The sequence below is a fragment of the Rousettus aegyptiacus genome, unplaced genomic scaffold (assembly GCF_014176215.1).
Source record: "Rousettus aegyptiacus isolate mRouAeg1 unplaced genomic scaffold, mRouAeg1.p scaffold_m13_p_2, whole genome shotgun sequence".
NCBI lineage: Eukaryota > Metazoa > Chordata > Mammalia > Chiroptera > Pteropodidae > Rousettus > Rousettus aegyptiacus.
The window spans coordinates 144412946-144427920 of record NW_023416295.1 but is presented as its reverse complement, the minus strand read 5'-3'; the positions used below and the strand labels follow the sequence as shown (position 1 = coordinate 144427920).

The window sequence follows — 14975 nt, the reverse complement described above, 5'->3', positions numbered from 1 at the left end:
ACGTTTACAAATAAGTATATTTTTCCACTCACAAAAACAGAATCCTATTACAAACACAGTTTTGTTACTTAGAAATAATTTCTTAACAATACATTTTAGGTATCTTTCCATATAAAAGTATACAGGTTCCGGTTGAAGATGGTGACATAGGAGGATCCTGAATCCACTACCTCCCACAAACACACTAAATACAGAACTACATATGGAACAATTTCCTCTGGGGGAAACAAATAAAAAAACTAGCTGAGTGACTCTTTTATATCAGGCAAACAAGAAAAAACCCACATCGAAGCAAGTAGGAGAGGCTGAGACACAATCTCACCATAAACCGCACCCCCATGTAGTGACCCACAGTCAAGAGGAAACTTGCAAATACACGCTTCTCCCTGAAAAGTGAAAGCTTTGAATCCCATGTCTGGCACCCCAATTTTTAAGACTTGCACCCGAGATACCAAACCCCAAAACATCTAGCTTTGGAAGCCAATGGAGCTTGCATACACACAGCCCACAACAGTTCTTAAAAGGCTTGCATGCATGAACTCACCCATCCCAGGGCCCAGAGGATAGGCAGCCAACTATGCTCTGAAAAGTGCCAAGACTTTCTCTGAAAGAGGTTTATTTGTTTATCTTAAGGCATAGATCTGAGAGGTGAACATCTAATTTAACACACATCTAGTGTCTTACTGAATTACTCTCCAAAAACAGAGGTGCTATCTTTGTGCTCTATCTCACTCTAGGTTGCTGATATCTTCCAGAAAGGAGCTTGTACCTTCGTTTGGAACCCCAATTTTTGCCACTGCTACCCAGGAGACACTTCTAGATTCCCTCACTCTGGTAACCAGTAGGACTTATACTCACAGATCCCACAGGACTGTAACAAACAGAGAAAGAGTATTTAACTGGCTGCCACGCCAGGGCACAGTGGAGAGGCAACAGACCAAAGAGCTTGCTCTTTCTATGAAAGAGGTCTATTAGTGAATCTTCATAGCTGTGGTCTGAGGGACAGGCTTCTAATCAAATACACATCTAAGAGCTAACTGTAATCTTCCCCAGAGACATCAGAAAGTGGGTACTATCTTTGTGCTCTCCTTCTGCTACAATCTAGAGCACACATATCTCCTGGAGGGGAGCCTCTACACCTGTCTGGTACCCTGTTTTTTTATGTCTGGCATTCCACTTTTTATTGTTGCTGCCCAGGAGAAGTCCCTTGATGACATCGTTCTGGAAGCCAGAGGGCTTGTATTCGTGAATTCAATGAGATATTAGTAAAGAAAGAAACAGTTCTTAACTGACTATCACCCTAGGGCTTAGCTCAGAGGGAGCAGACAGAAACATTTATCTCTTAGTCTTCCCCTGAAGGACATATGTTTTCATACTTTAAAAGCTGCTGCCTGAAGGTCTGGCTTCCAATCAGCCTGAATCTAGGTGCTGACTAAGATCCTCCCTTGGGGACTGACAGGTCTTGGGACACTCTCAACTACTGAGAGCCACTAAAAATAAAGTAGGCTGCTTGAACAATCACAAAGAATTGAAAGACAACCAAGTGTTCGAGTGTTAGAAAATGATTAAACGATAAATTTCATCTCCTACATGAGGTTACTCCTTCAAGAATGGAAAAAGTGGTTTTATCTAATGCACAGAAACCAACACAGACAGTGAGAAAAATTGAAGAAACAGAGGACTATATTCCAAATGAAAAACAAGATAAACCTTAGAGAAAGGTCTTAATAAAATGGAGATAAGTGATTTATCTGATAAAGAGTTCAAAACAATAGTCATAAGGATGCTCACCAATCTTGGGAGAAGAATGGATGAACAAAGTGAAAATTTCAACACAGAGAAAATAAAAGAAAGTACCAAGTAGAATTTACAGAGCTGAAGAATAACTGAACAGAAAAATATAATAGAGAGATTTAAAAAAAAAAAAAGACTAGATGAAGCAGAAAAAAAAATCAGTGAATTTGAAGACAGGGCAGTGGAACTCACCCAATTAAAGCAGGAAAAAGAAAAAAAGAATGAGAAAAACTGAAGATAGCTTAAGAGACTTATGCAAGAACATATCAAGTGGACCAATACTTACATTATAGGGATCTCAGAAAGAGGAGAGAGACAGACAGAAGGGGGAAGAAAACTTATTTGAAAAAATAATGGCTGAAAGTTTAATCTTGGAGAGGAAACAGATATCCAGATCCAGGAAGCACAAAGAGTTCAAAAAGAGATGAATCCAAAGAGACCCACACCAAGACATTATAATTAAAGTGTTAAAAAATAAAGACAAGGAGAGATTTTTTTAAAGCAGAAGGGAAAAACAACTTGTTATGCACATGGGGACACTTATAAGACTCTTAGCAGATTTTTCTGCAGAAAGTTTCAGGCCAGAAGGGAGGAGCACAATGTATTCAATGTACTGAAAGAAAAAAACCTGCCAACCAAGAATATTCTACTCAGCAAAGCTGTCATTCAGAACTGAGGGATAGTTTTCCAGACAAGAGGAATTCATTACTATTTCCTTAAGCCGAAATGAAACAGCACTAATTAGTAACCGGACTATATATGAAAGAATTCAGAATCTAATGTAAAATTCAGAATCTAATGTTGTAAAGATAGTTAATCACTTATAAAGCTAGTATAAAGGTTAAATGACAAAAGTAGTGTAAATAGCTATAACTATAATAATTTTTTAAGAGGCATGCAAGATGAAGAAATGTAAATTGTGGCATCAAAAAACATAAAATGGCAGGAGGAGTAAAAATATAGAGCTTTAGAATGCATTCAAACTTAAGTCATAAACAACTTAAAATATTCTTACACAATTGTTTTATGAAAGCCTTACAGTAACCACAAAGCAAAAAACAAAAACAAAAACTCGAAGTATAAAAAGAATCTAAGCATACTACTACAGAAAATCATAAAATCACAAGGGAAGAGAGAAAAAAAAAACAGGAATTACAAAACAGCCAGAAAATAATGAAAAGAATGGCAGTAAGTACATGCCTATCAATAATTACTTTATAGGTAAATGGGCTATATTCTTCAATCAAAAGACAGAGTGGCTGATGGATTAAAAAAAAAAAAAGACCTATTTATATGCTGCCTACAAGAGACTCACTTCAGATGAAGCACACACTGACAGAAAATGAAAGGTGAGAAAGCTATTCCATGCAAACCAAAAGAAAGCACTGGGATAGTGATATTTTTACCAGACAAAACAGTCTTTAACATAGACTGTAATAAGAGACAAAGAAGATCATTCTATAAGATAAAAGGGTCAATGTAACATAAGGATATAACATTTGTAAATACTTATGCACCCAACATAGAACCACCTAAGTATTTAATTATTACCAGGTCTAAGGGACAAATAGATATAAGTGCAATAATCGTAGAGGACTTTAATACACCACTTTCAGCAATGGATAGATCATCCAGACAGAAACCAATAAGGACACATTGGCCTTAAACAGGTTAGATCATATGAACTTAAAGAACCTATACAGAACATTCCATCCCAAAAGTAACAGAATACATACTCTTATCCAGTACACCTGGAACATTCTCCAGGATGGATCATGTGTTAAGCCAAAAGCAAGACTTAATAGATTTTTTTTAAATGAAATCATATCAAGTATCTTCTCCAACAACAATTGTGTAAAATTAGAAATCAATTACAAGAAGAGAATTCACAAATATGTATGTGAAGATTAAACAACATGTAACTGAATAACCGATAGGTCAAAGAAAATTTTTAAAAAATACCTTGAGACAAATGAAAATGGAAACACATCAAAACATATGGGATGCGACAAAAACAGTTGTAGGAGGGGAGTTCACAGCAATAAATGCCTACATTGAGAAACAAGATATATCTCAAAGAAACAACCTAGCTTTATACCTCAAGGAACTAAGAGAAAAAAAAAAAACACAAATGAAGCCTAAAATTAGTAGAAGGGAGGAAATAAAGATCAGAGCAGAAATAAGTGTAATAGAGACTAAAAAGACAGTAGAAAAGAGCAATCAAACTAAGCTGTTTTTTCTTTTGAAAAGATAAACAAAATTGAAAAAGCTTTACCTAGGTTCACCAAGAACAAAAAGACAAAGAACTCAAATAAGATCAAATAATCAAAAGGAGACATTACATCCGATAATCACAAAAATACAAAGGCTCATAAGAGACTACTATGAACAATTATACACCAATGAAATTAACAACTAGAAGAAACAGATAAATTCTTAAAAGCAAACAGCCTATCAAAACTGAATTTTGAAGACATAAAAAATCTGTAGTTTTATTACTAGCAAGGATATTAAATCAGTATCAAAGTCCTCCCAATAAACAACAATCCAGAACAAGATGGTTTCATTTGTGAATTCTAGCAAATATTTAAGGAAAAATTAATGCCAATCCTCTCAAACTCTTTAAAAAAAATAGTATAGGGAGAAACACACCCAAACTTGGTTTACTAAGCTGGTGTCGCCCTGACGTCAAAACCAAACAAGGATATCACAAGGAAAGAAAATTACAGGTTAATATTTCCTGATGAATATAGATGCAAAATCCCTCAGTAAAATAGTAGCAAATCAAATTCAACAATATGTTAAAAGGATAATAAAACATGATCAAGCAGTATATATATTGAGAATGCAAGGATGGTTCAACATCCACAAATCGATCACCGCATTAACAAAATTTTTACCATATGACCATTTCGATAGATACAGAAAAAGCACTCAACAAATTATCAATCATTTATGATTAAAAAATAATTCTAAAAAAGTGGGTATAGAGGGAATACACCGCAACATAATGAAGGTCATATGTAAAGAGCCCACAGCTAAATTCATACTCAATGGGAAAAGCTGAAAGTTTTTCCTCTAAGATCAGGAACAAAAGAGGATGCCCACTCCTGACACTTATATTCAACAAATTATTGGAAGCCTTAGCAAGGGCAATTAAGCAAGAAAAAGAAATAAAAGGCATCCATACAGAAAGGAAGAAGTAAAACTGTCACTATTGGCAGATGACATGACATTATATGTAGAAAATCCTAAAGACTCCACCAAAAAAAGTTAGAACTTATCAACAACTTCAGAAAAGTTACAGGACACAAACTCAATACATAAAAATATTTTGTGTTTCTATATACTAATAATGAACATCAGAAAAAGAAATTAAGAAAACAATCTAATTTCCGATAACATCAAAAGAATACCTAGGAAAAAATTTAACCAAAGAGGTAAAAGACCTGCACATTGAAAACTGTAAGACATCAATGACAAACACTGAGGAAGACACAAATAAATGTAAATGCTCATGGATTGGAAGATTTAATATTGTTAAAATGTCCGTACCAACTAAAGCATTCTATAGATTTAGTGCAATCCCTATCAAGATTCTAATGGCATTTTCCACAGAAAGAAAACAAACAATCCTAAAATTTATATGGAACTATAAAAGACACTGAACAGCCAAAGCAATCTTGAGAAAAAAAGAACAAAGCTGAAAGCATTATGTTTCCTTATTTCAATCTATATTACAAAGCCATAGTAATTAAAACAATATGGCATTGGCATAAAAACACACACATAAATCAATGGAACAAAACCGAGAGTCCAGAAATAAACCCACGCATATATGCTCAATTAATTTACAACAAAAAAGACAATTACATGAAATGGAGGACGAATAGTCTCTTCATTAAATGGTACTGGGAAAACTGGACAGCTACATGCGACAGAACGAAACTGGACCACAGTCTTATACCATATACAAAAATTAACTCAAATACTAAAGATGTAAATGTAAAACCTGAAATCATCCCTTAGAAGAAAATACAAGTAATAAATTCCTTGACATCAGTCTTAACAATGATTTTTTGGGATCTGACACCAAAAGCAAAGACAACAAAAGCAAAAATAAACAAGTGGAACTATATCAAACTAAAGAACTTCTGTACAGCAAAGGAAACCATCAACAAAATGAAAAGGCGACTTACTGAATGGGAGAAAATATTTGCAAATCAAATATCTGAAAAGGGGTTAATATCCAAAATATATAAGGAACTCATACAACTCAGTAGCAAAAAGCAAAACAAAAAAACAATTTTTCCAAAGAAGACATACAGATGGCCAACAGGTACATGCAATGGTGCTCGACATCACTAATCATTAGAGAAATGCAAATGAAAAACACAATGAGACATCACCTCACACCTGCAGAACAGCTATTGTAAAAAATATAAGACATAACAAGTGTTGGCGAGAATGTAGAGAAAAGGGAACCCTAGTGTACTGTTAGGAGGAATGTACATTGGTGCAGCCACTTTGAAGAAAAGTGGTTTCCTCAGAAAAATTAAAAATAGAGCTACCATATGATCTAGCAAGTCCACTTTTTGGTATTTATTTAAAACAAAAACAAAAACATTAACAAAGAGATCTATACAACACTATGTTCATTGCAGTATTATTTACAATAGTCAAGACATGGAAACAAAATAAGAGTCCATCAGGGATGAATGGATAAAGAAAATGTGGTGTTTATATATATATATGTATATGTGTATAGATATATATACATATATATAATGGAATATTATTCTACTATTAAAGAAAGGAAATCTTGCCATTGTGACACTGTGGATGAATCTGGAGGACATAGGCTAAGTAAAATAAATCAAAGACATATATCAGATGATCTCACTTATATGTGGGAATAAATATGTAAATGTCAATAAACAAAAAACCAAACCTATAAATACAGGTTTATATTTGATGGTTGTCAGAGGTGGTGGGGGGGAGGGGCGTAAAATGGGTACAGGTGGCCAAAAGGTAGAAATCTCTAATTATAAAATAAATAAGTCCTGAGGATGTAATGTACAGCATGGTCACTATAGTTAATATTGTTTTGTATATTCGAAAGCTGCTGAGAGATCTTAAAAGTTCTTGTCACAAGAAAAAAAAAATTGTGTGGTAATGGATATTAACTTATTGTGATGACCATTTCACAGTATATACAAATACCAAATCATTATGTTGTATACTCAAAACTAATATGTCAATTATATCTCAATATTTAAAAGTTTAAAAAGTATATCTGAGAGGTTAACTAAAATTTTTTATTTTAAAAGCTATCAAATTGCTCTGAGAACAGTTTTTTTTTTAAGTGACAAATTTTTATTTTCCATCTAAAATATCAGCTATATACAGGTTTCTGGGTTCTCCTCCCCTTAAGCCTTGTTATTTTTACATTCTTTGTACTAACAACTATCATGTCATATCCATAGCCTATATCGTTATATAACATTTATGATTTTTGTTTATGGTAAGATTTTGAATGAAATGTTCAATTAAATATGTTCTTAGAATATCTAATAATTCCTATTTTAATTTGAAATTTGTATTTGATCTAATTCTTAACCTTACATGTGTTTAAAGAAAATAAACCAATATATTTCATGTCTTAAGCACTTGTAGGAAACCGTTATTTCCTCTGATCCTTCCTAAAATGCAAATTGTCTATGGCCAAACAAAAAAGCTGCTTACTTCTGAGAAAGTATTACTAAAATTCTAAAGAGACAACTTGTTCTAACATAATAAGTAGCTCAAAAATCCTGGAATAGAAAACAGAGTAGAAACCTAAAAGGAATATGATTATTAAACTACTCAAATAATATGTTATTATATCTAAAGATGTTAAGTTTTAAGAGAGAAGCGCAATAGTGTAAGAAAATTAATTTTACTTTATAAAATTTGTTCTTGCAAAACCAAAAGCTTAGGAAGTAATAGAACAATGTAACATAATCCCTCAGTTTGTAAAAGTATTTACTGCAAGTTTCCATTTTTAATGGCAAACTCCCTTAAGTGAGTTTGAAATAAAATAAATACACAAAATTTAAATTGCTTCAAAGCTTTTCAGGAGTGTACCTAATATAAAAATGATCGACCCTTATACTGAACTTTAGAATGTTGAAGCAACAGGCTCAACTATCATCAGTGGCTAATAATAGAAGGCAAGAAGAAAAATTCACATTCAAAATTAGGTCACTGGCAAGAAAGTGGCTTTCAGACAATTTCTAGTTGTTTAGGAAAAATTTGAGAATGCTTCAAGGGGATTTAATAATACTTATTACATGATGAAAAAATGTAAACATTCAAAGTGTCCTACCATTCGTACTTCAGTATCAACTTGTTCTTCAACTTTTATTTCTTCCTCATGAACTGAGATAGACTCATTTTCCTGTTGTTTATGCTCTTCTTCGAAATCTTCAGGGATTACTGTTTCTACAACATTAACTTCACCTTCTGCAAAGTGAGATTCTGTGGAAGTGGGTTCTCGTAACAATCCTCGAACAGGGAACGGTGGCGTGACATGATCATAGTGGGTATGCAGGAGTCGTAGGGCAATGTCACTCGTTGCTAATATCCTTGGAAGTTCAAATCTAGTTTTTGTTTCAGAGAATCTGACACTTCTGTATCTGTTAATAATTTTAACAAAGAGGATGAGGTCTAAGGAAACTAGGTCTGTTGCAAATTTACACATAAGCAGTATTTCTCTGTACTTTAATTCTGTCACAGTTTCAAATCCTGACCCTTACTAGCTTTCTTTGCAGGATTTGGACCCAGTTGATAATATTATTCTTCTCAAAACACTCTCTTGGGATCCATCTCTGGTAGCTCCTTTTGTTTCCTCTGTATGGCCTTCTTCCTAACTATCCCTTAAATATTAATATTACTTGGCTCTCCATCCTAGGACTTTTTTTCTTCCTCTACATAGTCTACAAAGATATTATTTCTATGGCTTCAATTATTATTTATATTATCAGAAGTTTTTAATATAAGTTCTATGTTTCCTGGGTTAGGTAGGGAAAAAACATCCTGGATGAACTTTAAGAGGCCCCAAAATGCCTCTACAACACCCCAAAAGTTAAGAACTCCTCATCTATATGCTGATGACTCCCAAAATTATCTGATTTCTCTCAATGCTTTCAGACAGTTGCACTTTGATATTTCATAGGTACTTCAAATTCACCAAGTCCATCCTTACAAATCTCCTCATCATCAAAATAAAACAGAACTTATTCTGCCTCCACTATTTGTTATCTTAGTAAAAGAACCACCTAATTCTCTTCTTAGACCTGGGTAGTTAATACAGGGCTATTCATTTTACTTTTATTCTTTTAAAATTATACAGATCAATTCCCTTTACTCTTCTGTATATAACATATTTTATAATGAAAAAAAAAGGTTATATTAATATACTATCTCTGATTTAGATTTAAACCAGAGTATTTTGTAGCAAATGAAATGTGGAAAATATTTAGCTCCTCCTTTAACTAAATATAAAAAATAAAGTCTATCTTATTCCATTGTCAAATGACTCATCTTTTCAGAGCTGGGACCAGAACCTAGGCCTCCTAACTTTTATTCTGGTATTTTTTCCCTAAAACTCACCATCACACAAACTCAATTAATTTGACATGTTTAAGATCAAGCAGCAGCCAAGTGATTATGAATTTATCATTACCACTATCATTCTTCAGAGAGCTGTTACTTTTTTTGAAAATAATTGGGGAAACACCCCTTAAATCTCTAAAAGAATTAATAAAGATGAAAGTATTATTTTTTGGAAAGTATTATTTTTAACAGTTCACAAAGATAATAATTTTTTAAAAAATTTCAGATTACCCTGTAAAATGCCCCTACCTCTTCTACGTTTTTTGGTGGGGAGGGAAGTTAAGTGGGTGAAGAGAAGGGAAAAAACTCATATTTATTCAGCATATATTGGTACTAGATGATAGGTCATGACCTTACATGCATTAATATTTAATCCTCAACCCAATCATATTTAGTAATATAATCATCATTTTACTATTGATATACTAAAGCTCAACAAGGCTAAGTAACTTGTCTATGGTAAATGGCAGGTCTATAATTCAAACCCTATTTGGCTGACTTCCTAACATGAGTTTTTCCAAGCATGCCATGCTATTGTTCAACAGGCATCTTCCTGGTCATCATGATGTGACTCTAATGTCTTTCAACTACAGTATCACCCATGGGAATACCTTGGATTCTTCTTGAGGTTTGCCCACACATATAGAGTAACATTTTCATCTTGAATGACTTTTTCCATATTTCCACTGTCCAGATCTGCTAAAGTACTAGCATGCTGTAAGAGAAAAAGAAAACATTTAAAAAAAAGATTAGGGGCCTCGTAAATTACATAACTTAGATAAGTTATTTCATCACTTAGGTATTAGATTGCCTTCATTATACTTAACAGAGCTATTTGGGTAAAAATATGGTTTAATCAAGATGACAAAGAATTGCTTTAAAAATTCTCAAAACGATACAAACATGTTTACTGAATTAAATGTGCTTCCTCTTTTCCATTCAGTTTCTCTTATGGTGTCTAAGGATTAAAGTTGCTCCTATATGACCAGGTAGCACTTGTAGATTACTATGTTACCCTTTTTAATTTTAACATTATCATGACTTTTTATTTTAACTATACACATGCTTCTTTACATGTACCTTATTAAAAATGTAGATGTTACTGCAAAAGTTAGCCCATTTCTGAACATATCAAAGTTAGAAAACAAAATATACAGTTTATGAAATCCAAATGAGCCATGTGATTTACTAGTCCAATACTTGATAATCAACATCAAACATATAATTTAAGGATGTTTTTCAGAATTTTTTAATGAAGACTAACATAGTGTGATGCCTACTGCTCAATAAATTAGCTCTTTTAAAGGGCTTAAGTTAATATGTATTTGGCTGCTATAATACAAAAGCATAAAAGTATTGGGGATTGAATTTATTGCTATTTTTTTAAAAGTGATCCCCTGCTTTTCTTTTTCTGTGAAATAAACTTTTTGAAGTGTCCAAGATAGTTGCCTTGTAGAATTGTTCTACGCTGTAGATTTATCTGATTATTTCCTCATGGTATTTAATTTACTCCTCTGTCCCCTTATTTTATTGTACACTAGAAGTTAGGTCTAAGTAGGCATTATAAGAAGCAAGAAGGCATTATAGATTTTGTGTTCTTCATATTATATCTTATCAAGAGGTATATTATGTCCCACTATTAACTATGTGGATTTGATAACTTGATTAAATAGGGAGATGAATTTCCACATCTTCCTATTGGAAAGTACATTTTTTTCCAATCAGTAAATAATCTGTGGTCTAAAACTGTGGCACTATGAAAATAATGTGCTCCTCAACAACTCAACTTTTCACATAATTATTTAGGTAGCCAATGATGATCCTTATCAATTATTACATTAAGGATTGAAAAATGATGATTCTTCTAAGTGGCCCTTCCTTCTACATTTATCAGACAGCATTCTTCTGTAAAGAACTGTTCTCCTCCATCCACCACTCCACTTTCCTCCTCCATTTTGGGGTATCACTAGAGATTCACGGATTTTTATTTATTCAATGTTTTAATCAATTATAGTCATTATTCTTTCTGATATATGTATTGTCCCAAATTTGACTAGTGGGAGACTTTAAGCTAGTCCTGTCCCTTTGGATATGATTCCATTAGACTCTGAGCATTTATTTGCTTTCTAGCACAAGATAACCTTATCTTTCCGCTTCATCTTTCACTTCCCCCACCCCAGACCCAAAACTAGCCATTTACCCCAATTAGACCTGGCTCCTTTTATGCAATAAAAATATGACTAATGCTGATTTTCCAGTTCAAATATAACATTATTTTTCTAATCTTATCTTTTATCTACTGTGTCTTTTTCTCTTAAAATAAAAATCTTGATTAATAATTGTAATACATGCTTTTTATTACAACATAAATAAAATAATTGTAAAAATATGAATATGGTCACTAAAAATAAACGTAGTGAAATTTAAGCCTTTTTTTTTGAAATTCTTTTTGTAATGAGAACACATTCTGCCAAGACTGTACCAACACTAAAACTGTGTTCTAGAATTAAAAAAACAAGAGACAAAGAGCCTAAAGCAATGTGTGATCTTAGATTGTTCTCTGATTAAAAAAAAAGAACTATAGAAGATAATTCATGGGATATTAGGGAAATTTTAAATATGGACTGGATAGTAGAATATATTATGGATATCATCATTAGTGCTAAGATATTTGGGGGAAAATTGTGACTACCAACAATTATAACTTTGTATCAACGATTTATCTAGAGTAAATCAGTATCTAATATATAATGATTTGCAAGTTTATTTTCATAGTAATCCTAGTAAAACTTACCAAGTATAATTTAAAAACTAGACTTTAGCTATATTGTTTTATTTCTTTAAAAGGAAAATATTTATAGCTGTTAAACATGGGTAATTACATGTGCTAAATTATTCCACTGATTTTTTTATAACCTTTTAAATTTTGGGAAAAAAACACTGGGTTTTTTTATTATATAGCATAAAATTTTTACTATTTTAAAAGTTAATAATAAGATATAAGCAAAATATCACACTTACTCTGAGTAATATTTCTGTGGCTATGTTAAACTTAAGGTGAAGGAGCTCCTGCAGTTCCAGGATTGATTCTTGGTACTGGGTTATATTTTTATCTTGCAAATCATATGGTGGAGTTTCCAATAAAATTGATTTCAATTTCTCAATTAACTATAAAGCAAAAATATAAAGTAAAAATGTGAAGTAAAAAGTTACTAAGTAAATTAAATCTGACAGAGAAAAGTGAAAAGGAAGATACTCTTAACACTTTTGAATTGAGGAAAACATTTTAGTGTCAATAAAACATAGCATAAATATAGGGAAAGATTCTTATATTATTTAAGAGCACAGAAAAATAAAAGATTTCCTCCAAAAACTCCATTACAAGAATTCTCAACCATGTGTAACAGAGCTTTCATTAACAAGTTGATAGATAAGGCAAGGCTTATCATTAACTAAGACTGTGGAATAGAAATAACAGTATGGTAACAATGAGGAAAAGAGGAAAATTACTAATATTTACTGAATGCTTACTATGTGCCAGGAACTATTCTAAATGCTCTACATATTTTAATTCATTCAATCCTCATCTTAACTCTGTGAGGTAGATACTGTTATTGTGCCTCTTTTATAGATGAGGAAATCAGAGTGTTGGTTCCAACTGCAAGGAGCTTGGAAGACACCACTCTGCTGTTATCGACTAAAAGCAGAACAGATTAAAAAATCAACAACTCTTCTTTGATCCATAAGCAAGGCCCCCCAAGATTGTAGAGACCTACAGGTGAATACAGGGAGTCACTGCGTCCCAGAACAGAGATCCAGGAGCCGAAACCATCTCAGGATCTGGTAGGAAAATCTAAACTGTAAATGATGAATTGCTGGAGGCCCAGTGTGGACAACTCTGAGAGTTATAAACTCCAGGAGAAGAGTCATGGGAGTTTTACTTCCAGTCGAGTTTTACCTCGACCAGGTTGCCACAACAAATATAGGAGAAAAACCGCCTCATACTTCTAGCAGTGGAACAGTAAAAGGAACCATTTTGAAATACACCAGAGCTCTTAAAAAGGCCTAATCTCTGGAAACTAATTAACCAGAGTCTCACCTGTGGGAGTTTTGTCAGAGCTTAACTCATGTGGGGAAAAGGAAATACCCAGTTCCAGCTGTCTCTAGCCATCCCTTCCCACATAAAAGGGGATAATAAAAATTAAAAACACTTGTAAAGTTCACATTTCAGGGGCACAAGACTTACTAAAAGATTGACACATAATCGCAGGATTATAGAACTCTTCTCCTCCTTCCCTTCCTCACCACCCCATTACTAAAGCCCCATTTACAGTAAGTAACTGTTCCTTTTATTCAGTACATCATGTCCACTTACCAAGAAAAAATTAAAAGGCATACCAAAAGGCAAAAAAAAAAAAAACACAATTTGAACCGACAGAGCATCAGAAACCAGACATGGCAGCAAAATGGAAATTATCAGATTGGGAATTTAAAACAACTGTGATTAATATGCTAAGGGCTCTGTGGATAAAGTAGACAGCATGCAAGAACAGATGGGCAACGTAGAGAGATGGAAATCCCAAGAAAGAATCAAAAGAAAAAAAAAAAAAAGAAGAAGAAGCTAGAGATAAAAAAAAAAAAAAACCACTGTAACAGAAATGAAGAATGCCTTTGATGGGCTTATTAGTAGACTTGACTCAGCTGAGGTAAGAATCTTTGGGCTAGAGGATGTATCAATAGAATCCTGGAAAAACAAAAAGCAAAGAGAACAGAGACTGAATTAAAAAAACGACTGAGGGACAATAACAAAAGGTAATTCCCATAAAATAGGAATAGTAGAAGGAGAAAAAAGAGAGAAAGAAATGGAAGAAATATTTGAAATAATAAAGGCTAGGAATTTCTCCCAAATTAATGTCAGACCCACCAAACTCAGAGAATAGCAAGCAGAACAAATGCCCTCCCGAAACTACACTTAGGCTTATCATTTTCAAACTACAGAAAAATCAAAGATAAAGAAAAAAATCCTGACGGAAGGCAGAGAGAAAAAACACCTTACGTTTAGAGGAACAAAGTTAAGAATTACATCGAACTGCTTAGAAACCATTGAAGCAAGAAAAGAGAGAGATTTAAAGTGTTGGGAGAAACTAAGGCATAACATGATCAAGGAATAACTAGTAAGTGGCAGAATTTAGTTTTGAACACAGACACAAATAAAATATAGAAAATGTCTAAATTAGGAAAGGCAGCATAGTAGTGCAGGGTAGTGTGGACTCAAGCAAGATGCTGCACTTCAATCCTAGCCACCTCTTACTAGCAGTGTGACTCCGGACAAGTTATATAACATCTCTGTGCCTCAACTCCTCCATTTGTAAAATGGGAATAATGATGCCTATTTAATAGAGTTATTATAAAAATTTAGCAAGTTACTATTTCTAAAGCCTGGCATAGTAAGCATAATCTAAGATTTTGGCAAATGAATTTGATAATTTGGAACTTGATTTTTACCATAGGATATCACTGCTAAT

The 14975-nt window shown here is 33.1% G+C and overlaps 1 protein-coding gene across 6 annotated transcripts in view; it reads right to left on the bottom strand.

Moving 5' to 3' along the window:
- The window catches only part of CFAP94 (cilia and flagella associated protein 94), a 54809-nt gene that overhangs the window by 18459 nt on the left and 21375 nt on the right, over positions 1–14975 (bottom strand). For 5 of the 6 annotated variants that reach the window (XM_016119225.2, XM_016119222.2, XM_016119223.2 and 2 more), the window contains 3 exons: positions 12472–12618; positions 10062–10165; positions 8162–8471 (listed from right to left, as the gene is read on the bottom strand). In XM_016119225.2, the coding sequence (XP_015974711.2) occupies positions 8162–8471; positions 10062–10165; positions 12472–12618 (561 nt within the window). The remainder of the gene's footprint in view (positions 1–8161; positions 8472–10061; positions 10166–12471; positions 12619–14975) is intronic. The other variant, XM_016119221.2, reaches the window with a different exon arrangement.